Source organism: Microcebus murinus, chromosome 2, assembly GCF_040939455.1.
Source record: "Microcebus murinus isolate Inina chromosome 2, M.murinus_Inina_mat1.0, whole genome shotgun sequence".
NCBI lineage: Eukaryota > Metazoa > Chordata > Mammalia > Primates > Cheirogaleidae > Microcebus > Microcebus murinus.
This window is the reverse complement of record NC_134105.1, coordinates 47,695,611-47,723,585: the sequence shown is the minus strand read 5'-3', so window position 1 is coordinate 47,723,585 and position 27,975 is coordinate 47,695,611. Positions and strand designations below refer to the sequence as shown.

The window sequence follows — 27,975 nt, the reverse complement described above, 5'->3', positions numbered from 1 at the left end:
CTCAATTAGGGTAACAAAATTTACTTCATAAGATTATTGTGAGGATGAAATGAGATAATACATAAAAAAACATTTTTAAATGTGCCTGTACTTTGTTATTGTTAATTCAGACAGAGGCAGGCAGTTGCGGCTTCCCCAGAATCAGAAATCTGGTCACGTTGTTTTGTGATTTGTTCCCTTACAGTATGAGGTGGTAGAAAGGGCATAGGAAGGCCTGTATTCCTGTCCTTATCAAATTTACTCTGGCATATAATCTTAGGGAAAGTAACTTCCACTTTCTAATCTCAGTTTCCTTGTCTATAAAATCCTGACCTCACAGGAGTCTTGGGAAGATGGAATGAGATCATGTATATGTATAAAGAGCTTTGCTAAACAAAAAGCATTCAACATAAGTTAATTATTACACTAGAGATTTTTCATCCTAGTCATAGATTATTGTTATGTTCTTGGTTAACAAGTTCATATTCATTCATATAATGAATATATACAAGATTCATCGAAGATATAAAAATAAATAATGAAAGTAAATTGTGATTGCATGCTTCTATTTTAATAGAATTCTAGTTTTAAAAAATCAAAAGTCATAGTAAAGAAGGCATGGAGAAAAATGTTTATGAGTCTTTTATGCATGTTTAAATTGAGTTTTTGTGTTCCTAATTAATTAAAAAGGAAAATATGCATGTTTTATCTTCCATCATAATTCAAAGTGTTTTTTTTTGTTTCAATTATATTTCTAGGCTGTGATGCCAATCTTCTTTTTTTTTTTCTGGAAAAGTCTATTTTTATAGTATGAGCTTGGTCCCAAACCACTACATAAAAAATTGGATCGTATAATACAATTAACAAAAAGAATAGTGTATTTTTAATTACCATAGCACAAATAGATGCAAACATGATGAAAGATTTCTCCTATGCTTGAGCTGCCATCCTCAGGACTCTCAGGTCTGTTCATTCACTGTATTTCATGTTTGAAAAGGAGTCCCTTCCCAATTAATGAGATGATGCCCATGGAAAAACCCAGTATCCTCCAAAGAGCTGCAATAGGCAGGGTGTCGTTATGATTGGTCTCAGCAGTAAGATGTCTACTAAGCATCTCAAAGATAATCTGGTCAAACCCAACTTTTGACCTCTGCCCCTCACCCAGAACTGTCTCTCCTGTGGTCTTCCCATCTCAGCTGATGGCAACTCTAACTTCTAGCTGCTCAGGTCAAAATCTCAGAAGTCATCATTGATTCCTCTCGTTTTTTTTTCTCAACCCACATCTAATGTGTCAGCTCTACCTTTCAAATACATCTGGAACCCGCCCACCTCTTACCACCTGCTTTGCCCTCACGTTGTCGTGGGTACAGGTGACTAACAACTCTTGTCTGGATGGCTGCAATAGCGACCCCCACTCCCAGCCCCACCCCTGACCAACCCCCCTGTTTTACTGGTCCGTAACTTACTAATTTACGTATATTCTGATTGTTGTTTGTCCCCTCCCACCAGCATGCAAACTCCACAAGGGCTGGGGATTTTGCCTGTTTTGTTCACGTTTGTACCCCTTGTGCCCAGAATAGCAGCTGGCATGCAGAAAGACATTCATTTTATTTATCGATAGAAACAGCTTCTTAACTGGTCTCTCTGCTTTAATTCTTTAATTCTTGCCCCTGGCAATCTATTTCCAACAAAGCCTTTAGAGTGTTTCTGTTAAAATCTAGGTGGTATCACTCCTCTGCTCCCCATCTCATTCAGAGTAAATGCCAAAGTCCTTACAATGGCCTATTGGAACCTATAAGATTTGCCCCCCACCCACCCAGCCCCCAAACACATTCTCTTTTTTTCTCTGACCTCACCTCCTACTTTCCTTCACTCTCTATTCTCACCATGCCGGCCTGCCTTTCTACTGGCTGTCCCTTCTGCTCAGAAAGTTCTCTCCCTACAGCATCCTGGCTCACCCTGTCACCTCTGTCAGGGCTTTGCTCAAACTCCCCCTTCTCAGACAGCCCTGACCTGACCATCCTGCTTAGCGTCTCTTAACCCCTCTTTACCTCTCCTTCCTGGGTAGCAGTCACACATCACCATCTCGCAACCCACCTACCTTCCCTACTTACTATTTGTTCATTGTCTTTCTTCTCTCTCTGGAATAAAAGCTCCATAAGGCCAGGGATTTTTATCTCTTTTATTCCCTGTTGAATCCCAGCACCTACAAGAGGTGCTTGTACATAGATGATGCTCAATAAATATTGAATGGATGAAATAAGTGGTGCTCCCTTATCGGGTATGGAAACCCGCAAAGGTAGTTAATCCATGGGAATGGAGCACATGGGCTGTGAGCTGCTCTTACAGGTTATGCCTTCCATTTGTCACCGTACCTAAAGAGATCTGGCACAGTGTATCAATCCTTCTCCAAACAGATCGACAGTATAAAACAGGGGTCCTCAAACTTTTTAACCCTTTGCACTCACTTGCTTTTTTTCTTGATTCCTTTATTCTACTTGGGATTTAATTTTTTAAATACCCCAGATTTTACAAAGCACAACAGTAGAATAAAACACTGAAGTTTCTTTTCATACAAACTTATTTATTTGGATTTTTTAATATTTCAAATTATTGACATATTCAAAGAGTAATTTTAATCTCTATAATTTTTGCTAACTGTGTTGAGTCACACTCGACATCCGAGTGCAAAAGGTTAAACAGGGGGCCAGTTCACTGTCCCTCAAACCATCGGAGGGCCATTGGAAAGTGTGGCACACATTCCACACATGAGCACTGTGGGTCTGGGACAAGTCGGCTGCTAAGCAGGACAGGCAGCGGTGGCAAAAACACCCGGCGGACCAGATAAATGTTCTCAGCGGGCTGCATGTGGCCCACAGGCTGTAGTTTGAGGACCCCTGGTATAAAAGTTCTCCCAGAGAGAGAGCAGAACTGTTATCCCTACCCCCACTTCCCTGTTTTTTAGGGCATTAGTAAGGATTTTTCCCATTAAAATGTATTTATTTCATAGGCAAATTTCTTTCCAGATCTGCCTTCTCCCTGTTTTTCTGGCCACAGCTGCAAAGTTTAGTATTAGTGCCAGAGGCAACTGATTAGTTAAAAAATACATACTCTGCTCTAGGCAGGCATCCATTTGTATTTCATTATAAAAGGATATTAAAAATGATGCCTTGGACTTTCAACTGTCTACAGCACAGCATATCTGTCACCCCTGTTTGTCCTGACAATCTGCCTATGAGAGTGGGTAGAGCAGTTAGTGTTATTCCCATTAACAGATAAGGGAGTGAAGGTCCAGAAAAGTTGGTAATATAGAAGACTCTTGGCATGATCTCCTATATTTATTCTTTAAAATCTTATTTTATTGCAAATCATCTCAAACCCTAAATAGAAAAGGCTGTCCTAGGTAATACAATTAGCCTTTTTTTTTTAAAGCCTCAATGTTGGACATATTGTTGGGATGTTGAGCATCTGTACTTAATACCCTGTTATGATGTTTCTTGCTGAAGTTGAGCTCTAATAAACTGACAAAGATAAACAGGATCCACCCATGCTGTGGTTTTAATTTCTAAGAAAGCACATGATATAAGGAACTGCAGTTTTCCTCTAAATTTTTAATCCACTAGTAATCCAATTTTAGACCACCCCCCCCCCAGCTGGTTTCTCAAGAAAAGTTCTACCTTTTCTTAAAATACCAAAGGTTATTCCTACTAAATAGCTTAGATGTCAACCCCTCTAAAAACTCTTTACCTGAAGCCCTACATGTCTCCCAGTAGCACCTATGCACAGGTCTTCCTGGTGTTATCCTGTATAAACTGCCTGTTGATCAGTTGTATCCCTCAATTAATCTCTGTTTCTTTAGAGCAGGGATTAATCATTTCTGGATCCCACGCTGCTAACACAGCCTTGGCACATGCTAGGTGCTCAATAAAGGATGGCTGAATAAATGAGTAAAGGGAGGCAGTCATCAAAGATGAATGTTAAGGAAGAGGGAAGCTACTTCACTCCTGATATTTATTCCCTTCCAAACACCCCTGGCTTCTCTCCACCCCTCACTTGCTATTCTCTAGGTTGTAAAGCTTCAAAGTAGAAACTGGACATGATTAGTCTTGCCCATTCCTCACCTGTTTCTCTTTGGGAGACAGGTGCTGGCGGGAAGCACACAGCCCTCTGCACGCATGTGCCATCAGCTTTGCAGGTGAGAGCAGACGCTAAGTGGGAAGGCCCGCGGTGGTCCAGCAGTGCCAATGACTGGGTAGGTATGTTGGTGCAATTGCCCACAGTTGTAAACTAAATACTCTAATAGCAAAGGTGGCATTCTGTCTTCCATCTGATTTCTTCTTGCATTTTATTTATTAATTGATTTTGAAATCGGGGCATGGGAGAGAACTTTTTTTTGATGGGGGGGGGCTTTAAATCCCCACCCAATGGAGACCAGTGGGCTTTGAGGTTTTTAATTTGAAAGACTTCTCCTATGCTATAAAGTGACAGCTCTCCCAGCCTGTCATTGCCTTATTAATAAAGCAGAAAATGGTAAACAATACAATGCTGTGAAACAACATATTACCAGGAATTCAGCACGTCCTAGAAAAGCCCAGCAACAAGGGCTAAAACATATGATGATAAAAGCCCCTCTGTGCCATCAGCAGAACATCTTGTTTTGTCTACATTCCTAGAACCCCATGATTCAAGAAGTGTCAAATTATCTACACCAAATTTCAAGACTCTTTCTCCCAATATTCTCTTTTACCCCCAAACTTTAAACACTGCTCTAACTGACACGTGGCCACATGAGTTGGATCTGCCACAGTTCCCTCTCCTGCTCTTCCCATGGTGCTGACAAGATGCCCGAGGCTGGACACAAGAGGATGACAGAGACCTTCTTATCCAAGCATTTGGTTCAATCCATGGAGTGGAGTCCAGAACTATGGACCCAAAGGCATCAACCTGATTTAAGGGCCAAATAGTGTCTCCATGTCCTGCAGACATATTTCGTCATTACCTGTGCCTTGAGAATCCCACTAGGAGGGAGTTTTGGCAGGTAACAAAACACTCCAATTATCAGAGCTGATCTCACACAACCCTGCCTTGTAGGTATTATCATCCACGTTTTACAGGTGAGGAAATTGTTTCAAAGAGAAACACAGCCAGTTGGAAGGTGAGCGTTTAGGCCCCTGTCCTTTAGACTTCAATAGCTGCATGCTGCTGTTTCCACGCTTCCACGGTGCCTCAGCTGAGCCTCATCCCCGTTACTGAAAATCTCACTCTGAAGCATGAGACACCGAGAGCAGGCGCAAGGGTATGTTCCCGTGGAACAGGTGGTATATTACTGCCCAGCTTTTGAAGGACTGTGGCAACATCCTGTACAGACAGAAGAGGAGCAGAGAAATGGTCTGCAGAGGCATGCACAGGGCATGTTATCCATGTGGCTATCAATCTGTAAGCCAGCATCCTCAGAGAGTAGACCTAAGTAGAGTTTGGGGACAGTTATTTCTCTGCCCTGTTCAAAGATGTTACATAAATACACAATAAGCAGGGCACTCCCATGAGCCTCTGCGTCTCAGAAGCTATTTTTCTAAGCTGAGCTTCCAAGATCCACAGGCCAAGCCCTGCTTGCTTCCTGTGTCACCAGACACTCGGGGTTTTCTCCTCTTGTTGACAAGTGTTGAACCGCTTTTAATCAAGAGAAGCAGATCTCCCCCAAATTGCTCCCAGACCCTCAATCTTTTTGCTATAGATACAGAATCCACATACAACACTGCTTACTTGTGCACGTATTATCCAAATGCATACATACTAGATAGTCCAAAGCTCATTTCTGATATGTGCCCAGGAGGGACTCTAGCCAGTTTGGATTAAGTGTCCCCAGAACCAAATTCAGTGAACATGGTATGAACAGAGGCTCACTTCTCCCCTTTGTCCCTTTCCCTCTTGTATCCATTATCATTAGATTCCAATACTGAACGTAAGGAAGCTGAGAGGCCCAGAATCTTTGCTCGCTATACTCATCTAGATATTGTCCAATCCCAAAGCTTATGTCTACAACCCCCTCCTCCACCCAAGGCTTTCTTCTATTCAGCTCCTATTAACATTACTGTGGTTCAAATTCATGACCTTAATTCTCCTTTCCTGGTTGGCTCTTAACATCTTTTCCTCAGTAGGTTCCTTGCCTCCAGTCTTCGCTCCTTTGACGACTCCCTTGAAGGCTCACTGCCCCAGTTCCTGGCCGTTCCTACACTTTGATGCCTCTCTGCAGCTTTAGGAAGGAGCTCATCACACCGTCTATCAAGGCTGGGCCATCCCTCCCCTGGGAATTCCAGCCATCACTCTTTTTGTCATGATTCCAGGCACTAATAAAAGCCACATTTGTGTGTTCAAGCTATTTCTATCCCCTTGCCATCTCTAAAACATCAGGAAATATCTGGAGAATTGTTCTCTCTCTCGTTCAAGTAATCATTCCCATCATCTAAAAAGGTTTTGAAATCCTATATTCTCTGATCAAATGTTCCCAGACTGTTCAGAGAAGAGCTAAGAGTTATTTTCTCTTTCCATCCAATTCCACCCTCTGTCTCCCTCCCCTACCCCCGCCCACCCACCAAGCCCAGCCATGCAATCACCAGGGCTATTGACTCTGATCTTCTGCCAGACGCTTACTCTTGGCGAATGTTCAACGTACTGCACACCTTTGAATTGATACTTTGATCTAGATTTTTTTTTTTAATTTAATGTATGAGATATATAATTTTTATATCTCATCAAGTGCATTTCTCTTGGACTGCAAGTCCCTGGAAGGTAGAGCTATCCAGAAGAATGAGGAACTTTTTGCTAACCAGAAGTTATACAAGCAGATGCTGTCAGATGATCATGGAAATAGAATTCAAAGGCACTCAAACAATATGCAAAATGTAATAGCTCATATCTTGATTTTGGTCTTGTGCATGTAGTTAAACCATGTCATCCACCCAAACACCCAGTCATTTCCACATCTGGTGTAGCTGGTAGCACCCCAGAGCAGTGTTCACTTTGATTCTGGCTCAGCTCTGCAAACTCATGCTACAACCACCACTGGGGATCTGTGCTTCTCTCTAGAGCCTGCACATGATGAGGGACAAAGCTTACGTGTGGATTCAAGTGCATACGGCTTCAGAAGTGACCGGCGCCTTGTCTCAGCCATACTTACTTGGTGAGGTTGGGGAGGCTGCACCTCCTTCTGTTGACGTGGTCGGAGGCTTCGTGTCTGGCACCGGCAGAGGCACAGGCCTGGCCATCGGTGGTGGCGGCGGCGGTGGCAACATTGGGGTGGGAAGGAATGGGTTGTGCACCTTGCCTTGGCTACTCCCATTGGGCTGTAAGGGTGAGGAAAAGAAAAACACATGCAAGAAAAGAAGAAAGAGACATCAATCATTAGCTACTTCTGAAAGCAAAAGATTCATTAGGTACCTTTTATGTAAATTATTAAGTAGTCTAGATGCTTCAATTCTTCCATAAGGCCATATAAATAAACAATTGTTGGGTTCTGTTCTTAAGGCATTCCACAAAAGCATATCACAGCACACATGCTCAATGCATCCTTAACTTATCTCTTGAACCCCACTGTCCCTCTTTGCATCGATTTCATAAAATCACCTACCAATGATCACTCTGGATTTGTCACCTGAGTAACCTAATTTTGCTTGTAATGCTTTGGTTCTGTATGAACTGCTACCTTCATCATCATGCTCATGATTATTCAACATTTATTTTTTTACTTCTATAAATTTGTGGGGTGCAAGTGTAATTTTGTTACATTGCTATATTACACTGTGCTGAAGTCAGGGCTTTTAGTGTATTTATCACTAAATATGTATTTAATAGCACAGTGTTTTATGGAGTATGGTATTATTCTACTATGTTTATTTACCTAGACATAATGAAGTTTCCTAAATATGCTTTTGAAATAAAAAAATAATATTTTATTTTCACTCTTCCAAATTGATATTATATAACATTTAATAAATGTGTTAAGTGAACATAAAAAATTTCTTTCACATATTGTATAACATCAGGCACAAAAACTTTCAAATTCAGCCGTCAGAATCCTGCTAGGGAAAAATATCACTTCTAATTTTGATTTAAATTATATAAGCATATGCCATAAGAGTCATATTTATTTGGCTGCCTGATATTAAAACAACCAGTAACAGCCCTTTAACAAAAAAAGTTTCCCTCTAAAGAGAGAAATAAAATCTATTTTATTTTCAAGTTCTTTAAAACAGTTCCATGAAGAAACTTGCCTTAAGCCCTATACAATTTTGATCAAAATGCAAAACTGGGCATTTGACAGTTATATAGGTCAATGTCAAGACTATTTTCTTTAAAAAGTTAAAAATTTAGAAGGCAGATGCTGGTGATCAGCTCAGTTTTTTCTGGTGTTTCCCAAGTGGCCTTTCTGACCGAGTTTCCAGACTTCAATGACACCATTCAACCAACACTAACAGCTCATATTTAGGGTGTAGACCCAGTTAAAATTTGGTTGAAGGAGATTCTGCTGTCCCAGGCTTTTACGTTTAAGCTTAATGATTCTGCAGAGGCGGTTTCACTCCCCCATCAACATTCACTTATATATTTAGTATTATTCCTCAACGACTACCTCGTCTGACAATCAGAATGTTGTGCTTTCTTGCCAGCAAACTTGCCTGTGTGTTATTTCTGAGTGGGCTGAAAGTCCATAAGTGAATGCTTTAGAATAAGCCAAGCATATGAACGTACAAGCAAGAAGGAAAAAGGCACCATATTGATTTGTTGTCTAGACAGAAATGTATCTGCTAACACATCACCAGACATTAGTCAAAGCTGCCTGTTCTGGCGCAGATATGCAGAATCAGGTATTTCTGCAAGGGAAGAAAATCAGTGACAGGACAGTGTGACATATATCCTGAATCAGGCAGTAATAATTATAGCTAATCTGTGGCTTCCTGTTCAGTTATTAGGAGAAAAGGAAAACCAAATTGGACTTTATCCTAGTGGTTACTTATTATTACTATTGGACTTGGGATACAGCTATCCATTGTAAACATTTAGTTCTATATTTGAAATAAAATTTCTGATTTTTAAAAATCGCTTTTACATTTGGAATGTTATTCCAAGTTGTGATTATTTGGTTTAATTGAGGAAAAACAAAAACATTCATTTGGAGCTATTGAATACTGCTTAGTTTTATACAAAGATAAGTGGGAAAGATAATGACTTGCAGAAATAACAAACCATAATAAACTGTACTTCTAGCATCTTGAGTTCAAGTACTGGTCAACTTGATCTAAAGTGTTAGAAGGCTGTATTTTTTAAAAATATCAACTTAGTTGATCTGAAACATCTGTCCCCTTCATCTCCCTACCTCTTTCTACCACCCCAAATCATTATTTAAAGTTATTTGGTCTTTCTATTTTGTTAACTGTAGGAGCCCTAGGGTTAGAATGCATGAGGTGGAATTATCAGCCCACAGAACTCAGAAGGTTATATAGTTCACCCTTGAGCTGATTTATATCCATAAACTTGACAGTTGCAAACTTAACACAAACACTGTTTTTAAACCCTGACCAATCACTCTTAGAGCAAGTTAACTTTCCCACAATCTAGAATAAATATGACATTTGCCTGCAGTTAGTCAGCACAACATTAGAGCACAATGTCACATGGTCATAAGGGCTCCCCTTGTTATTTTTATGTTCGGTTAATATTTCTAAAGAAATTGAAAAAAAAAAGAGGTTTCCTTACATTGAGGAACCCCACCTGTCCAGCCTGCTGACCAGCATCAGGGCAGACAAGTTGGACAAACTCTTTCAGCGTCTCCTGAGGGTGATAGCGGATGGCCGGGTGTGAGAAGTAAGGCCCAGGCTGCTGGATAATGGGTGATGTCGGGAAATGAAGAGTCGACGGTGTTGCATGTGGACTTGCTGTGGGAAAAGAAAACATCAGGGTTAGGAAGAGAACGACTCGATTTGCCACAGCTGAACTTGATTCAACTTCCTTTTTTATGTCTTCTGGCCCCATCCACAGGCTTGCTCATGTGACTGAATCTAACACTGGATAGGTCTGATGGATTCTCTTCCTTAAGGCTCTAAGACAAACATGGAGGTTAGATTAGGGTAGAGTTTCAGGCTGTCTTTCTATATTCAGTGGACATGAGTTATAAAGGCATTAATAATCTTTGGTGAAGCTGAAGATTATTCATTACCTTAAGAGCCTTTTTAATGAAGCAAGCAATAAAAAATGTATTTGGTAGATTAGACCTGATTTAACTGACATTACATATGACATATTCTAGTTTGCACATATGGATCCGCTTTCATGCTGAGCTATCCATAGACAATAATTCATTGTTAAAGCTCTTATACCCCTTTCAAGGAAATTTCTAGGGACTAATTCAGGATGAAATTTTTTTGAAGTATGTAGTAAATGATCACTTAATGAACCCGTGCAATTTGGGTGCCTCACTTTACATGGAAGGTTTATGTCGCCTTTAGATGCCATTTCAAAGCCAAACTCAGAAATGCACAGAGCAGGGGGGCCCACGGGGTAAGCCGGCAATGACCCCTGCTAAAGTGTTGGCCCTCTGCCCACAAAAGCTGATAAAAGACTCAGACAACTACTACTCCCTTATATTTGAACCCTGATAAATTTCATTTGTACAAGAAGATTACATTAGATTACGAAAAACACTTATGTGAAGCGCTTAATAATTTTTCTAAGAGAACTTTTGCCCTTGAATTGGAAGGGTGATTGATAAAATCAGCCGGAGGATAAAAGCAGCACATGGAAAAGGTTGCAGATATTCAAACCAAGTCAAGCCAAGATAGCAGCTCTTGCTTCTTATTAAGGGCCAGAGAAATCTTTCCCTAACCAAAGAGATGAGAGTATTCATCTTTCCTTTACTTTTTGCAATTTAAATCCTTAAACTCAAGGAGCCCCGGAAAATAGAAAATACAAGAATGCCCAAATTTTTGGGAAATAAGACTTTTCCAATACCAAGAATGACTTGCAATACTGAAGAGAAGCCCGGTAAGACAAGCCACCCTTTCTGCCACTATCCCACTAGCATGGCTGGGGGATATTAAAAAATATATATCCCCATTAGCTGCTGGGCAGGCGTTCTTTGTTCTCTACTTGGATCTCCTGGGAATTTTCTGACTAATGATTGAGATGGCTAGTACTGTGTGGTTCAAAGTGGCATCTGTAGATTTTAAAGAGTGGAAATGGGAGTTTGGAGTGGAAGCAACACTCTAGTCCACGTCTTGCAGATGACCTTATGGAACCCTTTCATCCTTGCAACTTTCAATCTATCCAATAAATGTTCATGAGCTCCTACTATGGGTTTGAGAGACAAAGTTGAGCCTAAACAGATTAAGCTTTGTTTGAGTGATTGAGGGCATCTAGAATATAACCTATTTGGAGCAGAGTTTTCGTCACCTTCCCTTCTCAAATTTACACTTCTCCTAGTCCTCCCCATCTTAGTAAACAACTTTCCCATCTCCACTGTCATATCCCCAGAACCCAGTCTGGTACTCAACACATATTTGTTGAACATACAGGAGTTACTGAATAGGTGGTACAGAAATTAATAAAATAACCATACAAATAAATATAGAATAAAAGTTGCAAAAAAACAAGACTTGATTTTTCCACCTGGCAAAGAGCCAGGGAGCTTGTAGAAAAACTGGTCATACTTAAAGACTTCACACAATGAAAGATAAACTTGGGATCTGCGGATCATCACCGAATTAAAATCCACAAGCCATATTTGGCTTTAAAGCGCCAAATATGGTATAGTCATCCTTGCTGGTAGCAAGAAACTTTGACCCAGTACCCTGATAGAACAGCTTCTAGTTAAGGATAGAATGTATTTGCCAAGCTAGCCTGGAAATATACTGAGCCTAACAAAATGACACACTCGACTTTCCCAGCATGTCAAACACCAAGGTGGCAACTTCACTGTCGAAAGCCTGTGGGAGGCTAACTTTGATGACAAAGTGGCATTCCCTCAGGTGCTCAACGAAAGTGATGAGCAATTGTTGGATTATGAAACCATAGTGGCCAGAGAATGTTGCCCAGGAAAACATTCACTGAGCAGAGATTAGGCAGATAAAAGTTAATGAAATGTGATGTAATTCAACAGGACCATGGCACTTTCTTATTGTTAAGAAACATCCTTGCCCTTATTTTATTGTTGCTAAATATGTAAAACAAAATAATGAGCAACTTAAATTGAGATCTTAGTTTATTATATTTTACTAAAAACAATTTATTCACCTTTTTCTTGTGGCATAGAGTTTATTTTAACACAAACCTAAGAACATATGGTACTCTGTGGAATTAATTCTACAATGACAGATTTATAAGGATCAATTAATTCTTAATTAATACCAGGAAATCATTTAGCCTGTAGTTTCAAATTAGACAATTGCTGAGTCTGCACTATAAAGGGTCATCCTTCACAACCCCTATTTTCTTACGCTTAGAAATTTCTGGTTCGGTCATCAGTTCACTGCGGAACTGGATACAAATCATTCAAGATCCTGAGCTTTAATTTCTTCAAACAGAAAATAGTTGTGTTACAGATATCACAAAGCTCTGTTAATTATTATTAAATATATGCTATTTCTCTGGATAACCTGCTATTCCTCTTCTACTGGACAAAGCTACTCACTGAAACTCAGAGTTAAGATTTCATCAATGCCTAACTTTGTTTTTCTTTTTTCCTATTTCTTGTTTTCTCTCTTTCTCTTGGATTCAATATTTTTAATGTACCTACTTTTTTAAATTTTTTTATTTTAGTTGTCTCAAGTTATCTTAGAGTCATTGAGGTTAAATCAATCAAGCAGTAAAATTCATTTAATGTACTTTGAGATGGCCAGACCAGGCCCTACAGAAGAGAGAAACTACCATTATGGATCTGGCATGATGCTAATGGAATACACAGAGATGGTATGAGTCCAGATTTTTGACGAAGAAAAACATGTCTTATGGATGTGTGTGTGAGTAGTTGACACAATAAAAAATTATAGCACATTATGTAAATGCATATTTAGATCCTTTAAAATGTGCATTATTTACTTGAGAGTCAATAAAGGCTTTTCTCAAGTGGTTACAGTTTATTGCAGTGCATCCATCTGTATCCATGTTGATGTTAATACAATATTGTGTATTAAAAGACACTACAAAATTGGCTGCTTCCGGCGTCTAATACTCTTAGTACCCTAGGCCAGGAGCAGCAGAGGGTGTCAGAAAACACTTCACTGTGGATGGATCTCACTACTAGTTTAAACTTTAACGAGTGGCCAGACTTGTTTAGAACAACTGCTTGGGCTTTTCACAAAGAATACAAATAAGATGGGAAAGAAAGAAATTTGATCAGGTTTCTTTGGCCGGAATGGCACTGCCTACACATTCTGAACAAAGTAGCCACGATTAAAGAAACAGAAAACCAGAATTTCCCAAAGGGTAGATAGTGCTCAGTTATTTATTCCAAAATGATCATATTACTGAGTACTTTAAGAAGAAGAAAGCAGACCAGGCAGGTTGGTTTGCTTGTTCACGCCCTTCCTCACCACCCTGGTACCCTACAATTCTTTAAAATACTGTCTTGGTTTTGGTTTGAAAGAGAAAAACTTAAAAATTCAAACAATTGAATATATATATATATGTTTTTTAACCTAAAAATGCATCCTCCTTTTAAAGCAGAATTGATAAAGACTCGGGAAGGAGAAGGTCAAGCTCATTACTCTATTCTTGCGTGTGCTGGGAAACTTAGGTAATCCAACCAGTGATTCTCGGTCTGCGAATCTGCCACAGTGTGGACATGTGTCTCAGAAGAGTGCTTGCACAGGGACCAGGGCTAGTTAGATCATCTAAGGGTAGGCCATATAAAAGATGACGGTATCAGGAGTGGTCAGACAGGCTTGGAATCTTGTGTTTTTATGCTTTTACAAGCCTTAGGGAAGAAAAAGAGATGTAAGAAAGTCCTCTCTTCTTACCATTTCCAATGGTTTTTCTCAAGCTCAGCCTGCGAGAATCCTAATAACCCTCCCACATTTTCCCTCAAACCAAAATTTCATGGGTTGAAATATGTTCTTCTGTATAACCCTGACATTGCCTTAATTGCTTTATTCCTTGTCCATGAACCGTTGCAGATTCTCACAGATTGGACAGAGACTTGGATTCTTTTCATGTTAGCTTTTGCTTTCTGGCACCAGCCTTTAAATCCTAGTCTCTCTTCTATTGGAGGATCCAAAGAAAGGCTGTCAAGATAGCAACAAAAACAGTAAAATCTAATCTTCCCTTCAGGTGCAGTGTGCTCTTAAGACAGCATTATATACAAGTTTTTTTCCTCATTAGAACAAATGATCACTCCCCAGCCCTGACATCTGCAAAACTTCACAGTCTTACTGTGCATACTAAGTCAATACTAAGTCAGTAGCAACAGGTTAGATTCCAAACTGTTTCTCTCCGTTAGCACTGTTTTAAGAAAAAGCTACTCATCTTTCTTCAGAAGTAAGATGTTCTCTAGACGAAAATAACCCTTTCCATAGAGTAAAGGGTGGCATTAAGAACCCCTGACTGCTCATATTTAGAAGTAAAGATTTTTAACAGGGCAAAGCTCCAAAAGGGGAAGAAAATGGAATGAAAAAAATCCCACTTAAAAAAAAAAGAGAAGCCTTCCATAAGACCAAATGGAACTTGAATGGCTTGGGTTGTCAACTACTACGTATTTTGCTTCTTTAGAAATTCAAAACCACATTATATAACACCATTACAGCCTACCTAAAGCTGAGAAATCTATCTTAATGGTCCGCAGCTTTAATTTATAAATCATGCATGAATCAGGCCTGCCATTTATGAAAGCCAAGAAGTTTGGGGTTGATTTATTTTAACAGAGACACAAGGAAAGAGGAATTGGCAACAGTTGTCAAACTTTTAGGAGGTGGAGTCTTTTCTAAATAACAAAGCTTTTGACTTGATGTGAGGCAAGGTTTTCCAAACAATTTAGTATGTATCTTCAACATCACGGAGATACATGTGAAAGGACCCGAGGACGTCAACTGAGAGAAATATATGAGATTGCATGATGGCCTACAAAACACGCATGCTTTTATATTACTGCTACCAGATGAAATAACTTTCTGCCACAGCAGGTTTCCAAGACAGCTGATATATTCTATTGCATTCAAATTAAGGGGATCTTTTGCCTGGAGATCAAATTCCAATGTCTTTTGGAAAAACAGACCCCTGCGTCCCCACAAAAAAAGAGAGGCCAAGGTCTTTTCAAATGTTTATCTAAGTCCATTTCAGCTATGTAAAGATCTTTGTTGCTCAAAGGCCCTGGTTAAGCCAGGGGTCGGCAAATATTTTCTGTAAAGACCAGATATTAAATAGTTTAAAATTTGATGGCTGTGGGATCTCTGTTGCAATTTCTCAACTCTTGCTATGGTGCAGGAGCACTCATAGACATTACATAAACAAATGAGTGTGGCTGTGTTCCAATACAACTTTATTTTCAAAAACAGGTAGAAGACAGGATTTGACATGCAGGTCATAGTTGTCCAGTTCTTGCTGTAGACCCACATAATTCCTGTTCACTCTCCAAACACCTGCAGTGTTCCATGAATCAGGCACCAATCACCGCTCCTTCTGCCTCTTCTCTACCAAACCGTGTCCTGCTCCCCATCAGCCTTTTTGCTGAAGCTTCAGCTTTCTGAAGCTTTCCAAACCAATCCGATTGCCTCTGATGCCCCCACTAACTCTCCCCTGTAAGCCCTTTGATTGTTCCTCTTCACCATTATTTAACATGCCTTGGTTTGTGCTAGTTGAGCACATCAGTGTGTGTATGTTATTCTCCATTAAATATATGAGTCAGAAAAGTAATGTGGTATAATATAAGGACCGTGGGTTTTGGAGTCAGATAGATGTGAGTTTAAATTCTAAGCTCTATCACTGACCATCTATGCTTCAAGTTTCTGAGCTTCTCCATGACTTGGTTTTGCCATCTGCATCATAGGGCTAATAATAAATACCTCAGAGATTTGTTGTGAAGGTTAAATGAGACAATGTATATAAGGCACATGGCATAGTTTCTGACCACAGAGTTAAGTGACGGATAAATAGCTTCCTTACTTGGTGCTACGGTATTATTAGAAGTAAGAATGGGGATGGGCAATGAGTAAATTGCAATTTGCTCCTGTATGCTAGGACCTGTCTTGATTCTAGAATACACTGGGGGAAAGGAGTGGTAGAGTAAGAGGTACCTGTTGCCTGCCTGTCTCTTGGACAAATAAGTGCGTAAATATTGACACAACTGTGTTTTTTATATATATGCTATCAGTGCAGATAGGACATGAGTGTCTAGAAAATAATTCCACAAACAACAAAATGCAAAGCAAAAGCAACAACAGCAGTAGAAACGGCCTAGAGCTAATAGTCATAGATACATATGTAAAGATAAAGGTTCTTTAAAGGCCTCAAAAGTATTCTTTCAATCCTTACCTTTGCTTACATCTTAGACTGTGAGATTTAAACTAGAAGCTTAGAACGACGGGGCCATATACTTCTAAACACTATTTTTCACTTGGACCTACAATCCTTGAGTATTCATTCTGAGGGTCCACACTGATCTCCCTCTTGACTATGGAGACCCCTGCCACGCAGGCACACATCTGACCCAACCAGATTCTGAGAGTGTCCTCCCCAAACACGGATACGATGGAAATCTCCATCGTTTCCTTTGAAAGGCCCACCATGTTAGTTATTGGGCGTTTGCTTATCAGAGATCTAATACGTGTTGACTACTTACTATTAAAAAAAAAAAAGTTTTTCACAGGATCTAGGGTACTTTTAAAGAAAATTTTTCTAATTAGATAAAGGGACCTGGGTTTCAGTTTAGTTTCTGCCACTACCTGACAGATTATAATTATGGGCAACTTCTCTCTTCCCTAGATCTCTCATCTCAAAATAAGGAATTTGAACCAAATAATCTCTGAAGTACATCTAGCTTTAAATTCTAGAGGACATAAGAAAGTCAGTCTCTGGAATTACATTTACAAATAATTCAGTACAATTAATCCATGATAATTAAAATTAAAATCTAAAAATCTGAAACCAGGGAGCATGTGCCTTTTAAAAGAAATTATTTCTAAAATGTTTATGAGATATTAAGTTATAAGGGCTATCTAGACTCAGTATTTAAGACACCTTGGCTTTGGGAAGACTGTAATATATACAGTTTTAAGAACCTTGAGTATGCTATTTAATAGTTCAAGCTCTGTGAGATAGAGCCCAAACTTTGTCCTGACTGTGTCTCTTTAAATTGACCGTACTCATGCACTAATTGCCTAAGCTGCCATGAGGGCCAATGTGAAATGCGTTCAAACACCACATAACAGCTGTGATTATTAGAAATATGAAGAGTGATTAATGGGTAAAGTTGACAAGAATCCAGTTCCATGAAGGGAATGTAAACTTTTACGTAACATGCAAGCGATACCATGAGATGAGATGAAGAAAGAAAAATCAAAAAAATTATTTGAGGAAAAAACCAAGTACCATAGATTAGACGATCACAGAGGTTAACAGAAAATGGAAAGGGAATCCTCTAACGATCTGTTGGAAGTGAAATGGAATTACAAACTCCAGTCCTGCAAAAGAGAACTTCAAAAATAAAATCCATGCAGATGCTATTATATAGCCTCTTGGAGAATGATCAAGTGCTGAGATCTATGCCGTTTTCAAGTCTTTCTCTACATTAAAAAAAAAAAGGGCAAAAAACAAGAAAATAAACAACCGAAATCTCACAACAAACATAAAGCTATAGGTTGTTTTGAAGCATTTCCCTTCACCAAATTGTCAGGTTTATATTGACGTTTAAGCCCCTATTTCTGAACAACATGACTATTAAAGCACAGACTACTTTGAAAATATCCTCCTGAATTCAAAGAATCTTCAAGGGTGAAATCTACCAATGGTAGAAATCTACCAAGATGCAGCAGCATGAGAAGAATCAGTCTGGTGTTTGAAGTGAGGGGACCAAGTTTCACCCCCAGTGTGGGTATCTCCCAGCTCTGTTCCTTAGTTTCCTCTCCTGAAAAATGGAAATCATACTTTTTGTATGCTAGACTCTGGATTATTTATATTCTTAGGATTGTTTTTAGAATGAATTCAGATATATGTTAAGTAATCAGGATCATGCAATGCAATGAGGCCACACCAGATAATTGAGAATCAAGGGTCGAACCGTTTTCAAGTTACCCTGGAGGTCCGTGGCATGAGCTAATAGTTATTTTCTGAGGCCTGGGTTTTACTTGTGCTCTGCAAGCACTAACAGCAGGAACCAGTCACAGCTAGTGAGTAAGCTGAGCCCGCTGCCCAGTGCTCAGGACAGCTTTGCTGCCGTCTCCTGCAGCGGGTGGCTATTATTTTTGCCTGCCCAGCAGTCTTTCACCTTTTCGCCTGGAAACAGAGCTCTAATGTTTCTTTGGGGAACTCTCTTTCCCTCAGCCTCAGTCTGCATGGTTAGGGTGGGTTTAACCCTGCCCCCTGGCTCCACGGGTGGGCATGCAACCCAGACTACACCAAGGAGGCACCCTATTATCTTTTAAACATGAGGATTGTTTTAAAAGTGAGCAAATGACCCAAACCAGGACAATCACAGTCATAAGCATCCAGGAGTAGGCCCTTTGCTAGATCTATTGTAAAAAAGATGCTTCCCCCCGCCCCCTTGGGATTATTAAATTGGTGGGAATTAAGCCTGGAGCTGCTCGCACCATCTGTGCCACAATATGAGATTTAGCCTAAGAATGAAACTCACAAAGAGGACAGCAGAGCTGAGACACAGAGAGAGAAAGAGAGAGAGAACCAGAGGTAGGGGAAGAGAATTCTGAAGGTAGTACCCAAACACCTGGATCCATCTCTACCTGAATCCCACATCCCTAGACTCCTCAGTTACATAAACTCAATTGTTGTCTTCCTTTGGGGGAGTGGAGAGGTGGTCCAGCAATTTGGTTGCATTTTTTGAACTTATAAGAATCTTTTGCTTGAAAGAGTCTGTGCTAACCTATCTCCTGTTCATTACCTGGTATGCAACAATTCGGTGACTCTTATTATCATACTCAGGAATTTGGGGATTCAGGAAGATCTAGAGATATCCCTCAGGGATACCAAAGTTTTAAAAATTCATATTGCAATGCCAACAGCAGGATCCACACAACGTGGCATAAGTAAATTCAAATCCCCACAAATACTTCAAATACTTGTGCTATAGTATCCCTCAGTCTTCTTTAATTCCCCTCTCATTAATCTGAAGTAATCATTTGTTTCATGTCCGTCTGGTCTGCTAGATTGGAAGGGCAGGACTGGCTTGCCTAGCTTGTTCATTAGGGCCTAGCCCCTTGCGTGGCAGATAACAAGTGCCCAAGATTATCTGCTGAATTGACTCTTACAGACAACAGACTCTTGTAAGTAACAAAGGTGCTTATGCCTTTAGCAAGAGCCATGCCTGAAGGAAGGCAGGTCATAGTGAGCCTGACTAAACGGCTACCCATCACGGGAGAGGGACCACTTGCTTCACTGGGGAGGTCCCCTGTTCTTGCAGCCATACAAGAGCGCTGGGATGGGGTAACTGGGTTTGCTGGCTTTCCTGAGACCACATCTCTTCTAGACGTATGTGGCTCCTCCCCGAGAGGAGAAACACATTCTTCCTTCTACACCAACAAGAGCAGGTAGAAAGAGAGAACCGGGATGGAGAGAGAGGAGAGAAAGCAGTGAGGATCATCGCAAGAGAACCACAGACAAAAGAAAGCAAATAACGATACAGGGACAGTGGAGTCTGAGAGACAATGGACACTCAGTGGATACTTACTGCATACCAAGCCCTTTATATATGTCACCTCACTTCCCCTTCCATTAACACTTTCTAGTTTGGGACAGATGGAAAAACCAAGATCAGCAGGGGATGAGTGACTTGCACAAGCTGACACAGATCCCTGCGGCTGGTCGTCGGGATTTGAATTCTATCCTGGCTGACTCCAAAGCTCGCGCTATTTCACAGAACTCTGCTGCTCCCATTTATTTTCCAGAGGGCAAACGGTTTATTTTCTTTCAGAAATTTTCATTCATAGGGCCCTTATATTATAGCAGAACCTGGCAACTTGGATGATCTTCACGTGTGTTTACATGTGTATAAGAAAAAGGACTTGTGCTGGGTGTGGCGGCTTGTGCCTGTAATTTCAGCTATTCAGGAAGCTGAGGCGGGAGGACTGCTTGAGGCCAGGAGTTTGAGACCACCCTGGGCAACATAGCGAGCCTTTGTCTTAAAAAAAAGAAAGGAATTATCAGGGGGAAAAAGCAGCCACCATTTTACAGGAAGAAATGGCAAATGTAAATTTATTGCAAAAACATAAAGTTTAAAAAACATTTCATACACATAGGTGATTGAATGTGCTAGTTTCAACAACACAAAGGATGCGGCCCAGGATGTGTGACTCTCAGTGATATTGCAAACACATTAATAGGACCACACATTCCCATTTTGAGTATTAGCACTCGCCCCCCTTTTCCTACATGCATGATAAGCTGATACTACATAAACATTGTTAAAGCTACAGTTCCATGCTACAGTAATTCACTTAACTTAACATGATTTATGATTCTGTCAATAGGAAGGTTGAAAACCTTGCACTGAAGCTTAAATGTGAGCTTCATATTTAAAACAGTAATTGTGTGTGTGTGTATGTGTGTGTGTGTGTATGTGTGTGTGAGACAGAAGAAACCATTCCACATAAAGAGGAGATACTAGTTTAATCTTGAATTTTTTATTCTATGCTGAGAAAAGGAAAATAAATAATGAGTCTCAACATGGAATCAACATTAGATTAAGCTAAACCAGAAGGAAAGAACTACTAGGAACTTATCTGATTATATGCGAGTTACAGTCCAAGCGTATGATACCCGGAAGTCCTATCCATGAAGGGATTTCTAAGAAATCTTGCTCGGAACCAATGCATTCACTGTGGATGGATATGCTGGTCTATGATGTGTGTGTGTGTGTGCATGTGCGTGCGTGTGCACACATCAGGGGGGCCTGTGGGCCTGTGTGTGATTGAAAGTGAGATTGCGAGAAAGGGGCAGCGAATTACAAGGGAAAGTAGCTCTCTTTGTCAAGATGAGCTGAAATCTAGGTCCACTCGGTTAATCACCCTATTCTCTTCAGCACTCACCCTGGGGGCCTTTTGCCTGTTTAAGAGATTAAGGAGCCAAGTGGTCTCACTGCTCTAACCTGTCCTCCTTGGGACAACATATTAACATGATTCCACTGCGGAAGAGCTTCTCTTTAGAAGTTTGCTGCGGGGATGACAAATTAACCCAGCAGGGTGCCCCACACATCTATCACAGTACAAATTATTAGTGTAATAGAGCTTTTAGTTATGCATTTATCTAGTAATTATTGAACGTTACACAAAACCAAGCTGAGCAGCCATGGCCCTTTATGAGGTTGGCTCGGTGGGTGGCCTTACAGTTAATTTAGGATAGTTCTCCACTAGGCAGTTCACTTGCAGACAAATTAGCTAAACAGCCTTCTCCTTTAAATATTTTCCATGTCACAGTGAAACCCTTTACAATACAATAAAGGTACAGTTTTAATTACACGCTTCCTGACTTTTGTTTAGTTGTAGTTTTAAAACATTTGCTGGCTCTCTGTTTTCCTTTGGCTGGGCAGTAATAGCTGGTTGTAAGTATCTGGCTAATGAATTTAATAATTTCCTGAACTGGGACTTAAAGAGCCTTTGCTAAAAAGCTGCTTTTCCTCTTTACTGTCTAGCTACTTCAAATCCCTTCGACAACGTTTCCCATTAGGCTGGGCACTGGCACTTGAGCTAACCTTGACAGACGCTCACAAGCCCCCCTGTTTCTTCTCTGTTCCATGCTCCTCAAAGGTGGTACTTGTAAGGTCTATGATGCCTGCGTTTGAAAATCAATTGTGGCAATTCTTCTTGGAGAATGACAACGTAATGTTTGCTCAGATGACACACTCCAATAATAAATAAACACCTTGCCTCTGCTGGCAGATTATTTCAGTGCCTTGTTAGCAACAGGTACTTAATTGCTTCTCATTTTCCTGAGATGATTCAATTGCACTAAACCAGGAGAGACAAATTAGATTCAGTTGAGCACCAGCATGTTCTATGACTAAGTTAAAAGCTTTCCTAAGAGGCAAAGAAGTTTGCAGATACGCTAGGAGAAAGCTGAACAAACCTAGCACTTGAGGGCCTATGCCAAGGGGCATAGGTGGGGGGCGGGGTGATGTGGTTATGCTAAGAGTGAAGCATCAGCGATGGATATTCCTTCTGGAGGGCCCTTAGATGGGACAGAAATATTTTAATGCCACATAAAATATTCTATAATTTTGAGCTGATTTCTCTTAATGCCTATCAAGGTAGAAGCCCTTAGTTAAAACCAAACAAATATATCTTGAGCACTTAAACATGCTGTATACCTTCCAACATGCTGCCAAATACATGCACTTGTTATATTATTATTACATATTATTCCCAAACTTTCTGTTTGCCTTCAATCAAATCCATGCATTCATTCATTTCTTCAACAAATATTTATTGAGTGCTTTCCTTAGGCCAGGCATGAGGCTGAGGGATTCAGAGATGAGTAATAAAGATGTGATTCCTGCCCTAATGGGCCCTGCCATCTAGGGATAACTGCAGCCTCCGTACTTTGCCTCTTTTCCCTGCTCTTCTATTATCGTCTACGTGTATTATGAATCCACACTTCTCCAACCTTTCTTGGTGACCCCAACTTCCTGAAAGGTGATCTTAATTCTCATATTTCTCTGCAGTATATTTTTCTTGGCTGAACTGGGAGATATTGTTGACTTCAGACCCTCAGATGTTTCATCACTAAGAGCAGGATCCCTGTTGGGCCAGGAGGATCATGGACTTAGAGAGGTTTATAGAGCATATAAACTTCTGACTGCCTCTCCAAACTGCAATGATTCTTTGAAAGCTGCATAATAAATCTTTGGTTTATATGGCTATTGTTTTAGTGTATCTTATGCATATTTTCAGAATCAGGGCAATTTTATTCCTAGACTCCCTATGGGGAGTTTCTTTATCCTTGACTTATAAAGAAGTGGGGGTTAACCTCATGTTAGCATTTTGTATGTCAATTCCTCGCTAGTTAGTGATCTAATCGCATGACTTGTTTGCTGTTGCTGTGTTTTGCATGCTTACAGCGAGAAGGCAAACTGTTTGAGAATGGGGTGCAGGGCCAAACACCACGCAGTTCTCCATCAGGACGCCCTTCCCCTTGTCTCCCATACCTCCCCGCACTTCTCCTAGCAAAGTAACACAACTGCCAGTTTTCTTCTCATGTACCAGGAGGTAAGCCCTCTGAGGACAGAATGCACACTTCTCTTGTTCACTATATTCAGCAAACTAGCAGAGCATCTTGTCTAAGTGCTTGATAAATATTTGTGGAAACAGTTAATGGGTCCCCAGATGGTGATGAGAATCTGCAAGCTCATTTCAATATTGAAAAAAACCAAACAGACCTCGAAAAGTGTTTTTGAAGTGACTTAACTCCCAACAGAAACCCTGCATTTACCAGTAGCAAGGATTCATGGGCTAATAAAAAAAGGCTAAGTGATTTGTTTATGGGTACTATTAAAAAAACTCAGTGTGATAACATGGGTTGTGTCATGACGATCAAAAGATCTAAGTGGCTGTGTTATATTTCTGACTGCCTCTCCAAATAGAAACTGCAATGATTCTTTGAAAGCTACATAATAAATCTTTGGTTTATATGGCTATTGTTTTAGTGTATCTTATGCATATTTTATTAGTAATTGACTAATAAAAAATGTGAAAACAACTAATTGTTTAAATAAATGCAGTTTTTTTCCCTCCATATGGGGAAGAAAAAAGGTAGAAACTACCAGTATGGTGTAAAAGGCACTGAGCTGGAGACCTGATTTCTAGTTTTGGTTCTGGCCAGCTTTTATTCCTTATCTGTAAAAATAATGTGGAATATGTTGCTAACTGCTGACCAGCATATATCTCTCCTTTTTACCCTCTATGAAACACTAACTTTATATAGAGTGGCAATATGCTCAGCCAAAACTTTAGTGTTTCCAGCCTCCCTTGCAGCTAGAGGTGATCATGTGACATTGTTCTGACCATGCTGTACAAGATTCTATAAAGGGTGGCAGAATGTGCTAGCAGGTACTTCCTGCCCCCTACCCCCCAACCCTTTTCTTTCTTTCTGCTTGGCACGCAGATGCAAGGCAGGAGTGTGATGCCCACACTGTGACCCAGCATGAAGATAAAAACCACCCACTGAAGCATGGCTCAGAGAAGAAATTTCAAACTTTGATGGCACTGTGGTACCACCACAGTTTGAATCACAAACTTGCTTTTATATGAGAAATAGACAACTCCTAATTTTCTTAAGTCACTGTTCAGTCAGATTTTCTGTTTTTTTTTTTTTTTCCAGCCAAACACATTCTTTGTTGACACAGGGAACGCATTAGACCAGAAGATTCCCAGATCATAATTCTTTCAACTCCGCCTCCCAGTGTGTATAGTGCAGGCTCCTCCTTCTTTCTAAATCTCTAGAGCAGAGTTGCTTTACTTAGTGCAGAGTATTTAAATAAGTATTATTATCTTCTTGCTTTTGAAAATAGCAAAGACTTCCAGCAGAAAGATAAGTTTCCAGAAGACTTAAACTTTCAAGAAACTGTAAAATATCACTGTCGATTACTCCAAGTAATTCTCAAAAAGAGTTAGACCCTTTATTTAGGCCAGGTGCTGTGGCTCACACCTGCAAACCTGACCCTTTGAGAGGCCAAGGCAGAGGGATCACTTGGGGCCAGGATTTTGAATAGGACTTTGAAACCAGCCTGGGTAATACAGTGAGACCCTGTCTCTCCAAAAAAAAGAACACAATTTGCTGGGTGTGATGACACATGCCTGTAGTCCCAGCTACAGGGGAGGCTCCCAGGAGTTTGAGATTGATCATGCCACTGCGCTCTAGCCCAGAAGACAGAGCAAGACGCTGTCCAAAAACAAAACAAAAACAACAAAACAGAGTCAGACCCTTTATCAGTGGTCCCCACCCTTTCTGGCACCAGGGACAAGTGAGCAATGGGGAGCAGCTGTAAATACAGATGAAGCTTTGCTCGCTCGCCCACTGCTTGCCTCCTGCTGTGTAGCCTGGTTCCTAACAGGCCACGGACTGATACTGGTCCGCAGCCCAGGGGTTGGAGACCACAGCTTTAGACCAGCAGGCAAACTTACAAAACCTAAAAAGGCAAAGGGGAGAACAAATGTCTTTTTTTTCCCCAGTCGTCGTGCATATGATAAATTATCATAATTAAATGCTTTATTATGGTTACAATTTTAAGTAGTGGTAAAAAAAAAAGTCTTTGAAAGCCCAATCTCTCAGCTTAAAGTGCACAGTAATTATAATAATATATAATGATGTACAAATGCCTTTACTGAAATTTAATATCTTCTCCCACCTGCAGGATATTCCAAAATAGTTCAACCTCTTTACCTACTTTTAACCACATAGAGAAACAGGTGGCAAAATAGTATCCCCATGGTACAGATGGCCAAACTGAGGCCACAAGGTTAAGTGATTTATCAAAGCCACAAAGAGAGCCAGTGCTACAGAGGGGATTCATTTTAAGAAACCACATGTCTCTATCATTACAATGTAAACACGGAAGTGGTGAGAACAGCACAAACTAAGAAAAATCATAGCTTTTAATATCGAATCTTTCCTTAGATAATCTTGTACAAGTTTTCTTTGCATGAAAGGCCATGGCTCTTTCCTATCTTTGCCATTCCTTATAAAGAAGTACTGCATAAGCTCCCATACATTTCTCACCCTGGGCTCTTCCCAAGCAGTAAGAACCTACCAGGGTCAGGGAGGGGACGAATGTCTTTGTGTTGCATTTATATGCTACTTGACTACTTTCATTCATTCAACCGATATTTGAGCATAAAACCCACTGTGGGAGACACAATGAAGATAGTGAAATATATAAGTTACAGATATTTCCTTTTGGAAGTTTCACTCTAGGAGGGCAATGAAACATGTACGTTCATTAACAAAGCCAGACACAGTTGGTGGAGTGGCTGTGCAGGCACGAAAGGCTGCAGGAGTTTAAGGAGTGTGAGGTGATGGCAAGCTGGGTGGAGCTGGGGAAGTTTCATGTCAAAAGTGGTACTTGAGCTGGTCTTGGGGATGGGCAAAATGTTCATAGTTGAGGGCAGTAGGGACAGTATGGGATTTTCAAAGCCTGGATGAAAATAGATCACTATGTTTCCAGGCACTGTATGAATAAGTACAAATACACGATTTCATTTGTTCCTTGTTTAATACTTATAATTCTTTCAACACAGAGATTATGACATCCAATTTAGAGATGAGAAACCTACAGTTCGGAGAGGTAAAGTAACATACCAAGTGGAGGACAATGAATTCAAACATGGGTCCATCTGACCCCCTGAGCTTTTGTGTTTTTACACTACTACAGACTAAATGTTTGTATTCTCCCTAAATCCGTATGCTGAAATCCTAACCCCCTACGTGATGGTATTGGGTAGTGGGGCCTTTGCCAGGTGATTAGGGCATGAGGGTAGACCCTTCATGAATGGGATTAGTGCCTTTATAAAAGAGACCCCAGAGAGCTCCCTTGGCCCTTCTGCCATGTGAGGACACAGCAAGAAGACAGCCTTCTATGACCCTCGCCAGACACGGAATCTGCCAGAACCTTGATCTTGGACTACCCAACCTCTAGAACCATGAGCAATAAGTTTCTGTTATTTATAAGCCACCCAGTCTATGGTATTTTATTCTAACAGCATAAACAGACAAAGACACCTGCCATGCTATGCTGTCTCACTCTAAGGCCCTGTTTTTTTTTTTTTGCCTTTGCTTTGCAATCTTTCGAGAAAAGTTTTCTTTGTAAAATTTGGCCACTAAATTTCCAAATATAGCTTATGTTTGCAGTCAGAAATAGGGTCCTTGTTTTTTTTAGTGAGGTTACCTTGCTTTGCTATAACTCTGTTAAAATATCCCCTCTGTCCTGAGCACTAAGATGTGTTATACAATTATTGCTTACTGACTGCTGCTTGTCTAGTTGAGGCATTCCCATGAGAAATGTTAGGGAAGGCGGCAGAAGCCGTGTAACCTGGTCCTAACCAGAGGTGAACATGCTGTGGGACTCTGAGCAAGAGAACAGTAAATGGCCTCCCCTGAGCCCCACCCCATCTCCTAAAGACCTGATAAAGGACACATTTCTCTTCTTCAAAGCACTTTTAAAGTTTGATTTTCTAATGATTTCCCATTTGGGGATGTGACAACTCTATGCAATAAAAGAAGCACCAGAGGTTGCATTCTCTTTAATGTGCACACGTCACATCTATGCCATGCTGACTCCCCCCATTCCACTGTCCTTCCTCAAGTGTGGCCTCACTGTCTTAAAACCTCAAGTTTTAGACCCAAATGTGATATCATTCCAAGCACTAGCTTTCCAACTAGTTCAGAGAAGAATGAAAGGGAATACAGTACCTGTAGCAAATACTTCTTAAATAATGAGAGGCTGAATTCCAACCTTTTAAAAGTATCTTAGCCACAAAAGAAAAAAAAAAAGTCTTATGTTAGCCTGTCTCCACTCTATGATTCTTACCACAAAGATGCAACTGCAGAGTTTCATCACAACTACTCCAATTCCCTTCACCAGACCACCAAGGGGGGTGGGTGCAATAAGAATGGGTACCTGAGCAGACTTTCCAGAAAGGAGAACCGAGGATGCTGGGAACCATCTTGAATTCTGGTGAAAACAAAGAATCTTTGGTATTCCACAATTCTCACACTAGGCATCTTTCTCTTTCCCTCATATACAACTTTATCACTATGAATAGGAGATCAAAACCGATTGTGCTGTGGGCTAAGGAG

General features: G+C 40.4%; 1 protein-coding gene across 7 annotated transcripts in view; it reads right to left on the bottom strand.

The window, feature by feature from the left end:
* NFIA (nuclear factor I A) overlaps positions 1–27,975 on the bottom strand; it is a 554,190-nt gene that overhangs the window by 47,879 nt on the left and 478,336 nt on the right. For 5 of the 7 annotated variants that reach the window (XM_075998837.1, XM_075998844.1, XM_075998845.1 and 2 more), the window contains exons 8-9: positions 9,730–9,908; positions 7,157–7,322 (exon numbers count right to left, since the gene is read on the bottom strand). In XM_075998837.1, coding sequence (XP_075854952.1) covers positions 7,157–7,322; positions 9,730–9,908 — 345 coding nt within the window. The remainder of the gene's footprint in view (positions 1–7,156; positions 7,323–9,729; positions 9,909–27,975) is intronic. The other 2 variants (XM_075998842.1, XM_075998846.1) reach the window with 1 other exon arrangement.